At 51.8% G+C, this 18,508-nt stretch overlaps 1 protein-coding gene across 7 annotated transcripts in view; it reads right to left on the minus strand.

Moving 5' to 3' along the window:
- The window catches only part of LOC118582622 (DAB2 interacting protein), a 179,765-nt gene that overhangs the window by 160,135 nt on the left and 1,122 nt on the right, over positions 1-18,508 (minus strand). For 4 of the 7 annotated variants that reach the window (XM_036185636.1, XM_036185631.1, XM_036185632.1 and 1 more), the window contains exon 2: positions 6,324-6,400. The exons of 2 other annotated variants lie outside the window; for them this stretch is intronic. In XM_036185636.1, the coding sequence (XP_036041529.1) occupies positions 6,324-6,400 (77 nt within the window). Of the gene's footprint in view, positions 1-5,286; positions 5,477-6,323; positions 6,401-18,508 lie in introns of those variants that run through there. One more of the 7 variants, XM_036185638.1, reaches the window with a different exon arrangement.

The following is an 18,508-nucleotide window of genomic DNA, read 5'->3' on the forward strand; positions in this document are numbered from 1 at the left end:
AAAACCTACCAGGGAGTTCACTGGTTCTGAGCAGAAGCACACCTCGGGGCTAGCCAGGGAGCTGGAGGATTGAAGCCTCCACCTCATTCTCTGCCACTGTCCTTTCCCTCTTTGCTGCCAGCCACTCCAGAGTCCACAACAGTCCTTCCTCACACCTGGCCTCTTCTGTCCTTTCACCTCCTGGCCTGGCTAGTGTCTCCCAGGGGCCATTTGATGTCACTTCCCAAGAGCAGCCTCCCCTCGTGTTCACTAGACACTTGACCTAGGGGTTTTCCTTCACAGTGCTGATGGCAGTTGGTGACTGCACCTTCACTGTGTGATCACCAGGTATTGGGGGTCCCTGAGTACAGGGGCCACCCCTGGTGTTCACCATTGCATCACCTCTCATCCTCAGCAAGGGCCCTAGCATGTAGTATGTGCTCAGTGAATGTTTGCTGAAGGATGAACCCAGATCTACCTGCATACCTCCACCAACAGGTTCTCATGACAGGACACTGTTTGTTACCAAATAGGTCCTTCATTCCTCTCTATGGATGCAGAGAACAAGTTTGAATCCCTTGGTAGGTGATGTGTGTTCTCACATGTCATTCTCACAACTAACTCTGAAGAAGTCTAGATTGTACTCTATATTTCTTTTTGACATAGAAGGAAATGGAAGCTCAGGGAGTATGTGCAAATTGCACAAGATCACACAGCACGAAAACAGCTGAGCCAACATTCAAGGCCATGCCTATGCCATTCTAAGTCTTTGTACCACTGTGCCACATTGCCCTCTTTCTGTATACTGTGTTACAATATAAAATAACCAATAACAGGCTCATCTGGAGGGAGCCAGACCCTTCCTTGACAGTGGAAATGAGAGGCAAAAGCTGGGAGATAGGGCTTGGCATGGAGTGTTTGCCAAAGCATGAAGCCAGGTGCTCCATGCCCAGCATCATAAAGTGGGCATGGTAGTGCACACCTGTAATCCCAGCACTTGGGAGGTGGAGGCAGGAAAATCAGGAGATCAAGGTCATCCTGAATCACACAGGGAATTCCAGGATAGACCTGTCTCAACAATAGACAAACAAACCCAAGGACCAAAGCGTCCTGGGATGCACATCCAGGCTCACAGGACTTCCAGAGCAAGACTCCAGGCAGGAAAGGGAAGAGAAGCAGAGGGGAGGAGGGGCTTGAGAATTACACACTGGTGTGAGCTGCTGGGCATGGAGAAGGGATGGAGGGTGGGCCCGCTTGGAGAGCTGCAGCCTGTGGGACTGTTGCCAGGCTCCAGAGCTCTGGTTCTGCTTCTGAAGCTTTTCTCTGTTGTCTATGGACTCTGAGTTGATGGTCTGGGCCTCTGGGCAGTGCTAGGAAAAGTAGCAGGCCATGGTGTCAGCAGAGCCCCAGGGAGCCTCCCCATAAGTGAATCCCTCCTATTAGGCCTGAGCCAGTGACTATTAAGACCGAGGAGGGGGCTGTGGGCCTAGTGTTAGCCTGAGTAGGAGAGTGGTTTCCAAGGAGGCGACCTCTTAAAGCAGGAAGAAGATACAACCAGGCAATGAAGAGACAGCTGTGCAAAAGCATGCTACAGCCTGGTATTCTCAGGAACAACAGTTAGCACCTCTGGGCAGGCAGCATGAGGGAAGGCTGGCTTCCTAGGGCCCCGAATGCCACACCCTGAAGCTTGGACTTTAGGGGGCGGGCATTGGTTGGGATGATCCTGGACAAGGGACGTGTAATTGGGAGGAGGAAGGTAGACTTAAAGAGAAAGACAAGAGACTATCCTGGGGATAGTCCAGGAAGGGAACAGGAAGTAAGGACAGACAGACAGACAGCCCAGGAGAGTTCAGCCAGAGATGAAAGATCTGATGCAGATGGCCACTGAAGGGAAAACTTTGAGGGAGGGATTGTCCTAAGCCCTCTTCTGAGGCTGGGGAAATGGCCCGATGGTAAACTGATTTCTGGGCAAGTTGAAGACTGAATTGAGTCTGGAGCCACAAAAAGGCCAAGCACAGCTAGTGCTGCTCCTAGAGGGCAGTTCCAGGGGTCCCTGGAACTCAACTAACTCACTGGCCATTCAGTATTGCCAATTGGTGAGTTTCAGGTTCAGTGACTGACCCTGCCTCGAGAAATACAGTGAGGCCGGAGAGATGGCTCAGTGGTTAAGAGCACTGACTCTCCTCCAGAGGACCCGGGTTCAGTTCCCAGCTCTCATACACATGGTGGCTCGCAATGATCTGGAACTCTAGTCCCAGAGAATCTGATGCCCTCTTCTGGCCTCCTGGGGCACTAGGAATGCACATGGTGCACAGACATACATGCAGACAAAACCCTCATACACATAAAGTAAATAGAAATTTAAGTAGAAATAAATAAAATAAAAAAGGAGAAAGTGGATTAACCTAAGACAGAAGCAGAAACTGGAGGCCATGTCAGAAAGAGATGATAGGCAGGGAATCAGAGGGGCCATGTCAGAAAGAGATGATAGGCTGGGAATCAGAGGGGCCATGGCCATGGCTTCGCTTTTACTCCAAGAAGAAAGTGGGGTCGGCTCCTTAGGAGAAGGGAGGCAGTAAAACAACAACTTAAAAAAATAATTACTGCCAGGTGGTGGTGGTACCCACCATCAATCCCAGCACTCGGGAGGCAGAGGCAGGCAGACCTCTGTGAGTTCAAGGCCAGCCTGGTCGACAGAGCTAGTTCCAGGACAGCCAAAGCTACACAATAAATAAGTAAACCAACAAACTAATACTTAAATAATAACATGAAATGTGCATGGTACTTGTGCTGGCCAGTTTTATGTCAACTTGACACAAGCTGAAGTCATCTGAGAGGAGAGAGCCTCAATTAAGAAAATACCTCTAGGGGCTGGAGAGGTGCCTCAGCAGTTAGGAGCATTGGCTGTTCTTCCAGAGGACCTGGGTTCAATTCCCAGCACCTACTTGGCAGCTCACAACTGTCTGTAACTCCAGTTCCCTGGGATCTGACACTGTTATACCAATGCACGTAAAATAAAGTTAAATGAATTACAAAAAAGAAAAAAAGAAAATGTCTCTATAAGATGGGCTGTAGGCAAGGCTAGAGCATTTTCCTAATTAGTGGTTGATGAGGGAGTGCTTCGGGCCACAGAAATATAAAGTAGGAATACAGCTGACTATGGGAAAAGCCAAGGGCCTTTCCAGAGGATAAAGCCAAGACTTAAGGAGTCTTGGTGATATTGGCTTTTGAATATTAGCCGCTTCCTGCTATGAATTTCTCATGTGATATTATAGCTTTTCCATTCCTAGAACAGTGTGTTTGATCAGTCACTGGGCACTGTTTCCCTATACATTTCAGGTATTTGGATACTTCTTCCAACTGTGACACAGGCAAGACTTCCTTTTTCCGGGCTTTTGTTTCCTGTTGTTAGCATTAGACTCAGATATCTGCCTTCTGTAATTATCTCCATTAGCAAGTATCCAGGGCCAGGGCCTTCTCCAGACAAAAGCACTTTATCTGGGATACCTCTCAGCATCCAAGGACAAAATGCAGATAGACAAGCATCCAGACAACCTGCTAGTCTCCCAAATTAAGGTAAATAAGCCATACAGAGACAACGGCCAAGGCTAGGCGGATGTTAGGTACAAACCTTAGCTTCTTGTACAAATTAGGCTTAAGCCTTTCTTCCATAGCCCAAGTGGTATCTCTAGACTTCCCTTTAACAATTAACTCAGAACAAAAGGGCTTACACATACCAGGTGCATCCAGCTATGGCGCAGGCTTCCTAGCTACGGAGCAGTTTTGCTCCACCCAACCTGAAAGCGGCAGAGCCAGAGAATTGCGATTGCATGTGCATTTAAACTGGGCTGCAGAGAGAGGAAGGGAACGAACAAAGATGGAAGGAACTTGGAACAATGAGAGGAGCTGAGTGTGAGAACAGAACTGAAGCTCTGTAGAGAGATTTTGACTCAGAAGAATAAAGTGAATGGACTAAAGAGTTTCATATAGATAAATTTATTCCAGAATCCCTCAGATTAATTAATCCACCACTGGTAGTGTCTCTTCTGGAAGTCTAGGAGAAGACTATAGAGGGGCTGGACCCCAATAGTCTTCATTAGGGGAGGGCCCAGCCCATGATGGTTCTGGGCTGGTGGTCCTAGGTTCTATAAGAAAGCAGGCTGAGCAAGCCATGGGGAACAGGCCAGTAAGCAGCACCCCTCCACGGCCTCTGCATCAGCTCCTGCCTCCAGGTTCCGGCCCTGTTTGAGTTCCTGTTCCAACTTCAGTGATGAACAGCACTGTGGAAGTGTGAGCCGCGTGAACCCTTTCCTCTCTGGTTGCTTTGGCCATGGTGTTTTGTCACAGCAGTGGTAACCGTGCCTAAGACAGTATCGCTTACTTCTTGTGTTCATCTAGCACAAGAATCACTCTTGAGTGTTGGTGGTCTCTCAGCCAGCGGCCAGAGCTCTGCCTGGCACCGAGAGCACTACACCTGCATGCTTGAATTGGCTAAAAAGGTCCTGAGCCTTTGCTGTGTGCTTGCTTCTCAGAGGGCTGAGACCCAACAATGTGTGTACAGAGCTGAAGAGACCAGAATGCAGCCACTATTGGTCTAGCAGCATAATGGGATTTCTCCCGCTCTTGACAAAGGGTCCCTTTGGAATCAGACATGGCACCCAGCCTCTGCTGCTAGAAGTATCCACTGCTCACATTTCTGCTTCAAGCCCTCCCAATCCCAGACCCGAAAGGTGATTTTTTTAAAGGCCCATTAGCATAATTGCCTGCCTGCAACACTGCAGAGAAGCGATTAGATGAGCCTGCAAGTTTTGCAGTTTTTTGGAGTAAGTCACCTGAAGTTCAGCCGCCATCAGGATTCATGGCTGCCTTCTGTAATCGTGGGGAATTATGTGGTAACGGCAGAGGTACCTTGGTCTAATTTAGTTTTAATGCCAGGAGGTACCCTCCTAGAATCATCAGCTTCAGGGCAATTCGAACTTCCAGGTTGGTTACGCTTTCTGGAGAGAAGATTGGTTCAAGGAACCTAAAGTTCCCTCCTTATCACTCAGAGTCATCTAGGGCAGGATGGCTCCTCCTCCACGTGTTAGAGAAAAATGCTAAAAGCAGCAGGGCCACAGGGAGCCAGGGCGGACACTAAATGGAGGCACTATGTGGAGTCTGAGCCAGCAGGTGTTTTCTGGGAGAGTCCTGATTTCCCTCCCATTCATTTATTACCTTGTTTTTCAACAAGCCCAGATGCTGCTGTTATTTGGGTAAAACTAATGATAATCATGGATTTGAACCAATCTTAGCTATTTTAACACTTACCAACACATCGCATCCTGTAGAGGAGGTGCCTGCTGCCACTCTATCTGTGGACAGATGGGGTCCCTGAGGCCAGGAGGTGAAGGTATTTACTTCAGGTCACACACTGAGTAAGCTATTCAGCTGGGAGCAGAATAATAGTCCTGAGGCAGGCATGGTGGTACAGGCAGAGGAAGACAGATCTCTGAGTTCAAGGCCAGACTGCCCTGCATTATATTTCAGGCCAGTCAGGGCTTCAGAAAGAGACCCATTTCATTAAAAAAATAAATAAATAAAATGATCTTGAGGAAGCATTCAGTCCCTTTTTACAATTACTCAGAAATGGGGTTACTACCTTTTTGGGGGGAAGGAAGAGGATGTCTCAGAGGACGTGGATCTGGCCAATGTGGATGTAGTGAGGAGATGGAAGAGTCAGGAATTGAACCAAGATTCTAATTCTAAACCCAGTGCAGCCTTGGCCATAGAAACTCGTCAAGCATGTGGAGAGCTCAGGCAGAGGGTACATGGCGTTCAACAAGGCACACCAAGCCGCCCAGCTCTGTTCTTTGCTTCCAGCTTCTGAGCATGCCTCCTCCCCATCCCCCACTCCTCAGTCGGAAGCCAAGCGTCTCCTCTTGTCATCCCGTGTTTGTTAGAGATGCTCACTTGTCCACGTCTGCGCTTCCGGCAGAGGGTGGCCTGGTTCTACAGGAAGAGCCACCATTCTCCCTGAGGACTGAGGCCACTCCCAGGTCTCTCTAGGTTTTGCCTTCCCATTTCTACAAGAACAGAGGGATAAGGCTCTTTTTATGGACTTCTGGCCTGGAACTCAACAGTCCTCTTGACCTCCCAGTACAGAGATTTTCATTTCCAGGTTTTAAAACCAGCTCTTTAAGCCAACAAGCTGCAGAACTCTTGTTTCATCTCATTTTGTGGGTAGGAGGTGCAGGGAAGTTGTCTTTCTGAGACAGTCTGTCTCAGTCACTGTTCTGTTGCTGTGAAGAGACACATGACCAGGGCGACTCTTATAAAAGGAAGCATTTAGCTGGGGGCTTGCTTACAGTTGCAGAGCGTGAGTCCATGATCACCATGGTGCGGGGCGTGGCACTGGAGCAGTAGCTGAGAGCTATATCCTGATCTGCAGGCAGAGACAGAGGAGAGGCAGGAGTAGACAGACCGGACCTGGGGTGGGCTTTTGAGTGACACACTTCCTGCACAAAGGCCACACCTCCCCCAATGCCACACCTTTTAGTCCTTCTAATCTCTTCATACAGTTCCACTCCCTGGTGACTAAGCATTCAAATATATAAGCCTATGGGGACCATTCTTATTGAAACCACTGCAGAGTATTATGCAACCCAAGCTGGCATCAGACTATGTAAACAAGGAAAACCTTAGACTCTTTGTCCTCCAGCCTCCACTTATCAAGCCACCATGCCCAGTTCAGAACTCCCATTTCAAATGAAAACCAATGAACCAAAGGAAGGTGATCTGATGGAATCTGGGTTAATGAAAGGGGCCACGCCAGCTCACAGTCCTGCATGTCTCCTCAGACATGGAGTCTGTTGGATCCTGGGGTTCCCTAAGTCTAGGACCTGGATCTAGTGAGGGCTGATATTACCCACAGTCCTGTGTGGGCTGAGATGTGCCTACCTGGGTCCTACCCCATCTGTGAACACCTGTCTATCTATCCTTGTGGCTGCCTAAGGGTCAAATCCTAGAGGATCCTCAACAACAGCAGCTGGACCCATGCTGCGGCCTCTGGGGTGTGAGCTGTCTGGCAATGCCTGTCCCCAAGCTCCAGGCTGAGGGTCAGTCTACCCTGAACACGCCCTGATGGCCAGAAGGGAAGACGGGCTGGGCCCTAACTCTGGTTGCCCATTTTCTCTCTGTCATTTTAATCCTTATCGTCTCTGCCTTCCTCTAACCAGTGACCCTGGTCACCTCTTTCTGTTGCAGGCACAATACTGCCGAAGAATGAAACAATCACCACGTGCCTTCTAACAGGCCTCCCCTCCTCCCAGACAGCTGCCTCCTGAAGTGGCTGGCACCATCCATACCCCTGGGACTGCCATTAGGCTGAAAAGGCTTCCTAGAGGATATGGGCACCAAAGGGACATGAACACATGAGTAGGAGCTGGTGAGTTTGGGCAAGGCAGGTGAAGAGGATGCAACATTTTGGGCTCAGAATTGATAGGCAGGAAATATTGGAGGAGCTGTTGGAGCTGTCAGCCTCTCAGTCTGGCCGAAGCCTGGCCTGGACTTGGTGACCCTTGCAGGTAGGGGAAGTTATCTTCCCAGGGTTGTCAAGGACCTTTAGGGGTTGTTCAAGATGTAAAGATGAATCTTGAGGGTTATAGGGAGCCAATGAAGGTCTCTAGTCGGGAAGAGGATGGACAAGACCTGGATTTGGCTGCTCATCTGACCATGCACAGAAGGGGACCTGTGAGCTTCCTAACACCATCTATCCTTCCAGCACCCCCCCCCCCACACACACACACATACACACTCACAGTCCAGACAGCCTGCTTCCCTCTGAAGCATAGCATGTGGACATAGGGCTGGAGGTTTCAGGCTGCCTCCTGTCCATCCTGCTGTCTGGTCCCCAGCCTGGAATGTGGCCCCTGACCTCTCACCCCTCACCTTGTGGCAGGAGTTCAACACCCTGCCTCCATTGGGTAGAGCTGTTGTTTGAAGACTCAGGCTGTGACAAGTACGGCTCCTACTGCTCTCTAGCCCCTTATCTTGCCTGCTCTCCACAGCAGTTCCTCAGCCCCACAGGCCCCTTGGCCCCAGCTAATGGTCCTTTCTCCAAATACAGGCTCTTTTGTTCACCAGGCAGTTGGCTTGGCCCTCAGCCCTTGCTTGATCTTAATGAGCCCAAGGTCAACTGAAGGATGAGGCAGTCCCATCAAGGGTGGATACACAGCGAGAGGCTTAGACTGTTCCTGGCTACAGAGTGCTACCCTGCCCTTCCCTGCACAAGTGCCCTTCCGTAGTGTTTCTGCCCCAGGACAGATGACGGTACACTAGCGCGTAATTGCTCTCTCTCCTTCTCCCTCCGCTTCTCCCTCCCTCTCCCTCTCCTTCTGCCTGTCCTGTAATTCATGACCCTCTTTCTCTGCTCTGCAGCCTCCTGTGTGCTGGGAAACTGATTGGCACCATGATACCCAGTGACAGGGGTACTTAACTTGGCCATGTCTAGGGACATCTTTGTCCCAGCTGAACTATACAAAGTAGAGTCTGTAATTCACAGGACAGCACCACCCTACCCCAACCATTACTGTGAACCCCAGTTGCTCCAGGCTGAAGAAGGCCTTCCCCACCAGGGCCTCTCCAGCCTCTCCTGCTGTTGGACTCAACTTCCTGTGGCCACAAAGGAAGGCCTCATTTCTGTCAGATGAGGCTAAGTTCTGTTTCTGGAGGCTCCAACTGCTGTTTAATATCTCTCCATGCATTGGGTTATCAAAAGGGTCCGGATGGACCCTTGATAGTGCCAAGTACTTCTCACCGAGTCACTCAGTCACTGATCTTTCACCTAACAAACATTCCAGGGAAAGCTTGAAAGTCAAGGCGCCAAGGTGTGCACAGCAGGAAAAGACCATTGGGTGTGACAGGACGGCCTTGGAACCCTGAGCAGAAGACAGGGCTGAGGAGTGTGGGATCCCAGTAGAAAGATCCTCTGTCTAGGGTAGGACCTCGGGCAGAGGGGTCCCAGTGGGGGCTGCAGAAGCACAAGAAGTAGAGGGTGAAGGGAGGGAGGTGAGAAAGGGCTTGGGGAAGTCATCCTCTGAGTCTGGACTGTGGTGCTTGGCTGAGGGAGGAGTCTGGAGAAAAGACAGGAGGCAGGGATATCATGACACCAACAACCACAAGTACCAACAGGGACTTCTCCCCAGAGCCAGCACTTCCCCTCTGGTCAACCACATGCCACACTGGGAGTCACTGGGGCCGTCATTCCATCTCACAGATAGCAAAGTCAGACTCAGGAAAGTCCCTTTACTTCCCAGTGCCACACACCTGGGAAGTGGCGGGAGAGCTGATGCAAGTGCCCTGGGACCTAGAAGACAATGGGGACTTTGGGAGCGACAATCCAGGCTCAGGATTGGCATCAGTCAATGCCCTTTGAGGGACAGAGTGGTGTCTAGGACCCTGTGGGAAAGCAGAGACCAGAGCAGGGAGACTGGCCTAAAGTGCACAGGGGAGGCAGCTGGCAAGGATGGGGAGACTTCGGAGAGGAGACTGCCAGGGGATCCCCAGGCAGAGGGTACAAACCCATAAAGCAGGACTGGCCTCCACCAGGAATGGGCATGGGAACAGGAGAATGCCCCACTGTGCTACTGTTGCTTCACATAGCAGGCCCTCAACCAGTGTGTACTGCTGTGGGAGGTAGAGAGAGAGACACAGAGAGGAATGAAAGAGATGCATATACCAAGAGACACACAGACAGCAAGAGAGACAGACAGACCGAGAAGGTGCGCATGCCTTCTGCAGCATCAGAGGTCAGTCTGAAAGAAGAGCCCACAAAGGTCGACAGCTACCCACTACCCTCCGGACCTGGCAGAAGCAAGCCTTAGGATGGGTGGGATGGGTGTCTCTCGGCAGGGCACATGCCAGTTCCTGCCATGGAGCTCACCCCGCCCCTCCCTCAAGGACAGGCCTCACTGGGAGGGAAGGAGTCCTGCTGCCTCCTCCCCAGGTGCCAAACCCCAGAAAGCAGACTTAATGTGGCCCTGGGCCACCTGGGTTTCAAGGCCAGGCCTAAAGCCTTTTCCCTCTGAAGACTGCCCCTCTCCCCCTCCCTGCCTCTCTTCCTTCTCTACTTCCTTCTGCCAGCACTAATGGGGTTAATGGAACCTTCTGCTTCCTATCCAGAGCCTATGCTAAGAGCGAAGGGCAACAAGAGACCCCCTCAGGCGGTGAGAACTGGACAGAACTGGGGTGCTCTGAAGACACACACCTCAGGCTTTTCAGCAGCCATTGTACCTTGGTCTGGTCATTCCGGACACAGAATTAGCCTATGGGGATTGTGCTAAGCCAAAAGACCCTCCCGCTCCTTCACAGGCTCACATAGGGTTTCTGCAGCCACAGAGTCCCCTTAGCTGGGACACTGTCCCTCTCCCACAGGCTCCCTGCACACTCTCATCTGTCTGCACATGGAGGCGCTAGAGAAAAGTAGGTCACTGGCAGGAGGTCTGGCTTGTGGTGATCGGACCGGCCTGCACAGCCATCAGAGTGGATGGGCATCTGCACCCCTCCCAGGCCACCCTGCTGCTCAAGGGAGGGCAAGGCAGGCCTTCTTGTCACTGGCCTCTTTTTGGTAAGATTTTCCTCGACTGGACAAGGTGGTATCTTTAAAAGATGAAGAGATATGCTATCTGCCTTGAGGCATTTGCAGACACAGCACATAGAATATCCCAGGATAAGAGAAGTCATAACCGTGGCTGGCCAGGCTGGCTTCCCAGGAGAAGGGGTGAAACATGAATGGACACATGAGAATCCCACCCCTCCATGCTGAAACTGGGGTCTCGTCTGGAAGAATTATCAGATTGTTCCATAGAAAGCTACCACATGGCTCTGTGGACACAGAAATCATCACCCCTTCCACTCAGAATCCTGCTATCCATGTCCCCCTTCTCAGTGTGAACCCCACATCCCCTGCCAAGAGGTTGGGGCTCTTGCGCCTCTTTCTTACTCTGCCCCCTCAGCCTTGAAGCTCTTGGTCTGGCTGGCCAGACAGCTCACAGCCCAGATGTGGAACAAGGCAGAGTGGCATCAAGGCTCATCAGCATTAGGGGAGTAGCAGGAAGCCCAGGGCACCCAAACAGCATGGTCAGAAAGCCTTCCTGGAGGAAGTGCCCTGAGCATGGGTAGGACAGACCCGGGTCAAGGTGAGTGCGGAGAGCTGAGATACAAGACCACCCAGAACAAAGGTGAGGAGCACACATGTGGTGGCAATAGAGAGGAAGAACGTGGCATTGAGGCCAAGGCCAAGGGTCAGACCATGGTCCACCTTGAGCCCTGTTAGTAACATGGAGGAGCCAAAGAGGAGATGAGGCAACTGCCTTGGTGTCCAGGGGCTGAAGTGAGGTGGAGCTAAAGATGGTGCAGGGCAGTGGTGCACACATCTTTAACCCCAGCACACAGGAGGCAGAGGCAGGCAGATCTCTGTGTTTAAAGCCAGCCTGGGCTACAGAGCGAGATCCAGGATGGTCAGGGCTACACAGAGAAACCCTGTCTTGAAAACAACAACAAGGATGGAGAGGTAGGGTCTCCAGACCTTTACGAGGCAGGCTTGGGCTTCAGGCTTGGGCTTCAGTGGACCTGTTTCTCCCTTCCCTCCCTTCTGTCTTCTCATCATGCCGTGGGTACCAGACAAGATCATAGCCGACCTTTCCTGTGGGTTTCTACACGCTTTAGGCTTTTTACTGCCTGCTCCAAACTCACGGGGCTTGCAAAGGTGACTTCTTGAGAGCCATCTCAAAGATCAGGGCACAGCTGTGGCCTCAGAAGGTCTAAGGTAAGCTCACTCACACTTTATCCAGGAAGCAGAAGCAATGGGGCTGGACAGTGGAAAAAGCCTGGGCACAGAGCCTAGGGAGGCCAATCAGAAAGGAGGCTTGGTGGGAAGGGCCTGCTCACCTCAGAACATCCAGGTCTGAAGCAGAGGCATGCAGCCTGGGTGAGAGTCAGACCTGTCTTTTGCAGGGCAGGGCTAAAATGTGGGCAAGTGCTTCTGTCTTGTCCCCTGCAAAATGAGAATGGGGCATGTGCCAGGAAGAGCATCAGGGACAGGAGGGCTTAGGAGAAACTGAGTCAGGCTCCAGACTAGTTAACAAGATCCGTCGTTGTGTACAAGCCTGGTGAGGCAGCCATTGGGAATGGACGAAGAGAAGAAACAAGTTCTACTGTCCAGTAGTCACAAGGGGAGGGGCCCTGCCAGTCCCCGCCTCTCCCACTCCCTGCCTACCCCGCCCTCACTTACCCTGCCCACCCTTGAGGAGCAGACAGTAACAGCAGCGGGAGAGGTGGAATGGGAAGAGGGGGCTTCCAGAAGCTATGCATTCCATGGATGTGACATATCTTGGCCCTAAGACAGTGGTTCTCCACTTGTGGGTTGCAACCCCCTGGGGTTTGATAGACCCTTTCACAGAGGTCACCTAAGACCATCGGAAAACACAAGTATTTACATTACGATTCATAACAGTAGCAAAATTACAGTTATGAAGTAGCAACAAAAGTAATTTGTGGTTGGGGCACAACTGTGGAACTGTATTAAAGGGTCGCAGCATTGGGAAGGTTGAGAACCGGCTCTAAGCACATATAAGTGAATGCTTCCTCCCTTCTTGATCTCCCTCCCAAAATGCCTTTCTCTAGGGGACACCAGCTGCTGCCCTCTGCAAGGGCTTTGTCCTGGCCCTCCCTAGCCAGCTCAGCACAGCCCCCTCCCTGAGTCCCCAGCCTTCCTGTTCAGCTGATGGCATAGGCCTCTGTTGCGTTTTTCCTTATTGCTCTTTCTTCCTGATGGCACCTCAGTGGATAACAAGTGTAGGAGTAACAGAGGTGGCATCACTGTCTCCTGCCTTGCTGGAAGGCCAGAGCAAGGCTGGCCCAAGGCTTCCCGGGCAAAGGAGAGGCTAACGTGGATCAGAGCCTGGGAGAGCCAGGGATGATGGGCACCTGAGGGCAGGCCTCTGTGTTAGCTTCGCTTCTGCTGCTACGATGGAATGCCTGCCAAGAGCAACCAGGGGAGAAGGCTTGTTTTAGCTGGCAATCCCCGTTACAGCCTATGGTTCTGGAAAGCTCAACTATCAGGAACTGGATATAGTTAGTCCCAGCTATCATCAAGAGCAAGATGCATGCATACTCATATTTAATTTGCTTTTCCCTTTTGAAACCCAGGGAATGGTTCCACCCACTTTGAGGCTGGGTATGCCCTCATCAATTACATAATCGAGACAGTCTCCCCACAAACCAACTTGTCTAGACAATCCCTCCTTGAGACTCTCTTCCCCAGAAATTCTACAGGTTGACAAAACTAACTCTCACAGTGTCTAGGAGTCCTGTGTTTGAGTTATGAGTACAGTCTGTAGCTGTGTATCTGGGGCCCTTCAGAGCCTGATGATTTCTCTGAGTGCAGGCAGGGGCTCCACATTGCTCGATGGGAAGTCTAGGGCTCCATCCATGAGTGTTCAGCACATAGCCTGGTGCTTAGGAGGTGCTAGGGAAGGGACCAGCTCTGCCTACCTTGCCTCACTAGTAAAGAGTAGCCAGAGCAATACCGATAGGGCCACCCCACACCCTCACACCCATGCCCCCAAGCTTGCTTAGGGACAGAGCCTAGACATGGAAGAAGGTGGGGCCAGCCAGGTGGCTCAGGGGATAAAGGCACTTGCAGTTCAATCCTGACAACCTGAGTTTGATTTCTGGAATCCATATAAGAACAGGAGAAAACTGATTTCACAAAAGTCGTCCTGTATGCACCATGGCGAGTGCATACACACACACACACACACACACACACACACACTGGAAGGAGCCCATTGTACATTCCCTTCCCTATTTCCAGTAGACCAGGCTAGTTGTTGCTTCACCACAGAGAGGAAACTGAGGAACTGAGGACTGAGGATTCCCAGGTCTTGGCCCAGAATCTGTTGAGTTTCAGAATTGGGAGAAGGCCTGCAAGGCAGGGCAGGCTTGATCACAGCCTCCTAGGCCTGAGCTCACAGATGCAGCCCCAGAGCAGGGCCTTATAGGCTCAGTTTCAGTTACCATCACCAGCTTTGTGTCTTTGGGCAAGTTGCTCAGCCTCTCTGAGCTGCAGTCTTTCAGTCTCCAGCATGAGGGTTGGTAGAAGGAGAAACCAGATGATGAATGGGAAGTGGGTCGCCGGGCACATCCATGATCGTTACCATTAGCCTCACTTCTGGATAGCTGAGGCAAAGCCCTGGACGACATCTGTGGCCTCCCCAGCACGGAGGAAGGGCCAGGGCATTATGACATCAGGCTTGTGACAGCTTTGAGCCCAAAATAGCTCTCTCTCTCTGGACTAACCCCATCCTGTCACAGCTGCACAGCCTTTTGCTGTCCCCGTTGAGCTGACACCAGTCTTGCCATGTCACATAGTCACGCTCAGTCCTGAGCTGGCTCAGCAAACAGTCCTCCGAAAAGGGAGCTTTCCCACAGCAAATGGAAAGGCTCACAGAGCCCAGAGATGGCTCTCAGATAGTATTTTGGGAGAAAGGTCCCAGACTCCACAACCCATCAGCCCAGGTTTGGTCACTGCTTTCAGCACCCTCAGTTTCCCTCTTCTAGAAAACAGGCTAGCAGCACCTGCAGGCTGGTTATGAGGATTTAAGTGGACCATGTAGAGCAGAAACACTTCCTGGTGCCTGATCCAGAGCAAATACTCCAAAAATAGTGTCATTAGCTGATGCTGGTGGCACAGGTCTGCAGGTCCAGTTGTCCAGGAAGCAGAGGATTGCAAGTTTGAGTCCTGCCTGGGCTACTGAATAAGTTTAATGCTAGCCTAGATAACTAAATTATGGAGACACTGTTTCAAAATGAAAAACAAAAAGAAGTTGTGGCATGGTGGTGGTGGTGGCGGCACCTATAATCCCAGCACTCAGGAGGCAGAGGCAGGTAGATCCCTGTGAGTTCAATGTTGGCCTGGTCTATAAAGCTTAGTTCCAAGACTATATTGTAAGACCCTTTCTCAAAATAAAAAAGGGGAGTGGCTACGGCTGTGGTGATCCCTTGTCCAGCACAATTGATGTCCTGGGGTCAGTCTCCAGTACTGGGGATATGTTTGAGGTTGCTTCACTTGTAATGCTCAGAATACAGTAGAAGCATGGCTGCTTCCTTGCCACAGAGCTCCCAATGCCCTGGATGAATGCAATTGCTGAATGCAATTGCTGGTGCTCAGAGGAACAGGGTTCAAAGCCTCTGTCCCACCCCAAGGAGCCACAGAGCAATCAGTGCCTCCCAGCATTCAACCCAGTAAGCACTCGCCTCCAGAAGTCATAGACACCCTCTGCCCCCAGGGGCCCTTGGCAGCCACTTTCATACTGTAGGCAAGCTGGCAGCAACAGACAGGTAGGGCTGGCTGGCTTTGCCCACGTGTCTGCATAGGAAACCGAGGCTGAGCCAGCAGCAGGGACTGGCTCCAGGCCACCCAGCCACCCAGAGGTGCTTAGGGCTGATTTGGGTCTGGAATCTTAGATGGTTAGAACTGGAATATTCTACCATAGAGACCAACATCACAAGTGACAGTTACCCACGCAGCAGCCCAGAGAAGGAGGTCTGGGGACAGCAGAGCAAATTATTAAGGGGTCTCGCTGCTACTATTCATTCATTCATCTATCCAATGACATGCAGACACGTCTTGGGCCCAGGTGCTGCCAGTGAGGTCACAACGCAATGCAAGCAAGACATGCCCTGCCCTCCACAACTTACGGTCTTAGATAGGAAGTGACCAGAGCCCTGAAGGAACACTGAGATCCAAGAGCTTCCTGCCTCTGAATAACTGTAAGAGCCTGCCCTTCCATCTGCCCTTACCCCAACCCTCTTTGGCCTTGACCTAGAAGACTCTGAAATCTTTATATTTGTTTGTTTATTAATTCATATGGTATTACATACATACACTCGCTCTGTAGACCAGGCTGGCCTCGAACTCATGGAGATCCACCTGCCTCTGTCTCTGCCTCCTGAGTGCTGGGACTGAAGGTGTGCACCACCACCGCCCTTCTGAGCCTCTGTTGCTACCTTTTGCACATCAGTGTGACAGCTATGACACTACTCAGTGGCCAAGTCCCTGAACCCCTGAGAATGGAAGCCAAGCTCAGTATGTCCGCCACTGGGGGCTGGGTGTCTTGCACAACTTGAAGAAGGGAGGAGCGTCCAGAGTTCTACCCAGCTTGGATCCATCTAGCTTTGTTCCCATCAGGTTCCCAGGGCCCTTCAAGGAGTACAGGTTGCAAGTAGAGAAGCTTCCAGAGCGTCTCTGGGCCCCATGCCTCTCTACCCCTGTTCTGTCTGCCTGGAATGCCTTCTTGACCTCTGCCTGGGTGAACTGCATTCATTCAGGTCCTTGCTCACTCAACAGTATATTTGGATACGCGCTAATGCCAAGCGGAAAGATGTGCTTGGGGATTCAGAGAGCTTAGAGATTAAAGGGAGCCGTGCCGTTAGTTCCATAGAGTGAAATTCACAGACCAGAACAGACTGGACAAGAGACACTAAGACAGTGAGGTCCAATTCAATGGACTCGGGGAACATGTTCTAGAGAAAGAAGGCTTCTCAGAAAAGACTTTTCAGCAACCAGGACAAGCAACAGGAGTTAGATCAGTGAAGAAAAAGGGGAAGAATGTCCCCGGAGAGGAAAGTGCAGGTGCAAAGGCCCTGGGGTGGGTCAGGGCAGCGTGGCTGGTGCAGAGAGAAGGAAGTGCAGTCAGGTGGTTCAGACCTGGAAGGAGGCCATGTGGATAGTAGGGAAAGAAGATACAAGAAATGGGAGAAGGCCGCATGTGTGGCCGGGTGGCCGTTCAGAAGCCAGGAGGAAATGTTTCAAGAAGGGTGTCATGGGGGGTCTGAGTGACCTGCCCATACTCCCATGGAGAAGTCTTAACCTCCAGTGCCGCTGTACATGGTGAGGGGGCCTCACAGGAAGAAACCAGGCTAAATGAGGTGGCTCCCTAATCCAGCTAATCAAAGCACTTGTCTTTTCTCTCCATGTGCACAGACTGAGGCTAGACCACATGAAGACTCCACAGAAGAGACCCATCCACAAGCTGGGAGCAGAGCCCTCAGCAGAAACCAGGTCACCCGGAAATGGTCTAACCTTGACAGAAGCTAGCAATGTCGTGAAGTCACCCCTTCCGGAAAGCCCTCCTAGACACTGGGATGAGGGTTCCACAATCCCTGGGCTCCTTCCTTGGAGCAGGCCTCACTCACAGACCGACCTGGGAACTTCATACAGGCAGAGGCAAAATTTGGCTTCTTGGCCCCAAGAGCCCCGAGAGTGTTGGTTGAGCAAACGAATGGGTGACCGTAGAGCGAGGGCTGGAGAGGAGGCTTTGTTTCTTGCCCTGGCTCAAGATGGGTTTCAGCTGTAGACCTCTGAGGCTGTCTTGGTGGGAGGCCAGACCCTGCTTAGCTCTCCTGGGATGGGTCCCAGAGAGAGTGTGTGTTCAAGGGTTTCTCCTCTGTCCCTGTGCCTCCTTCCCAGATCCCAGACACATACCCCCTGCTCTAGCAGAATCCAGAAGGTAACAGGCTAAGACAAGGGACAGGCTGCACAACATGGAAGCTGCCTCAATTTCCACCCTCATCCTGCCCAGAGGCTGCTGTTGGCAATCCCAGGTGACTTGAGAGGGTTCCTGGGATGCCCCTGGGTGGAGAAGAGCTCCCAGACCACCAGAGCTCTGCTTGGCCACATTGGTTGCAGCCACCTCTCCCCATCCCATAATTCCCCAGGTTGGGTTGGGTTTGTGCCTCCCTTGGGCAATGCAAAGGAGTCTTTGTAAGCCATGCCCAAGCCATGCCACATTTGAGACAGACAATTCTGGAAGCAGCAAGCCTATCTCACAGCCCAGACTGTGTGTCCCCAGGCTCCCCATCAGGAATACATCCCCCTAAAGCAGATCTTGGGATCATGGACAGCCTCCCATTCCAGATGAAAACCTCTTCCAGAACAGAAGCTCTATTCCCCTTCCCCACTCTGGGGACTGATTGTTACTTGAAGTGACCCACAGGTCACTCAGGATGCAGTGTCCATGGTAGGGCCTGGCCCAGCTCCCCTGAGGGCTGCAGTGTGAAGCATGGCAAAATCCTCCTTTCCCTGGACAGAGCTGGGCTACTGCAGGAGGAATTTGGCCTTGACTCTGGGCCAGGCAGCCAGGCTGGAGCAAGGGAGTCTGGAGGGGAAGAGCTATCTTTCTTTAGTGGAGTGTGTGATTCCCAAAGGACCACAGCCCCAAAAAGATTCACATAAGCAATTAGTCATAGAAGGCCTCCCCATCTGAGGCTAACGGCTCTCTCCCCACCAGCAAGCCCCCCAACCTGCCTCCCCCAGCCCCTTTCCCTCAGTATACTCCTGCCCTCCTGCTTCTCGCTGTTGCTGGGAGACAGCCACTGTGTGCCAGCATCCCGGCTAAATGAGCAGCAGCCTGGACAACCAACCAGGTAGTAAGCTTGGCTACCTGAGTCCCGGGGGTCCCAAGCCTGCTGAAACCTCCCTGGAGGAACC

Source organism: Onychomys torridus, chromosome 4 (assembly GCF_903995425.1).
Source record: "Onychomys torridus chromosome 4, mOncTor1.1, whole genome shotgun sequence".
Taxonomy (NCBI): Eukaryota; Metazoa; Chordata; class Mammalia; order Rodentia; family Cricetidae; genus Onychomys; species Onychomys torridus.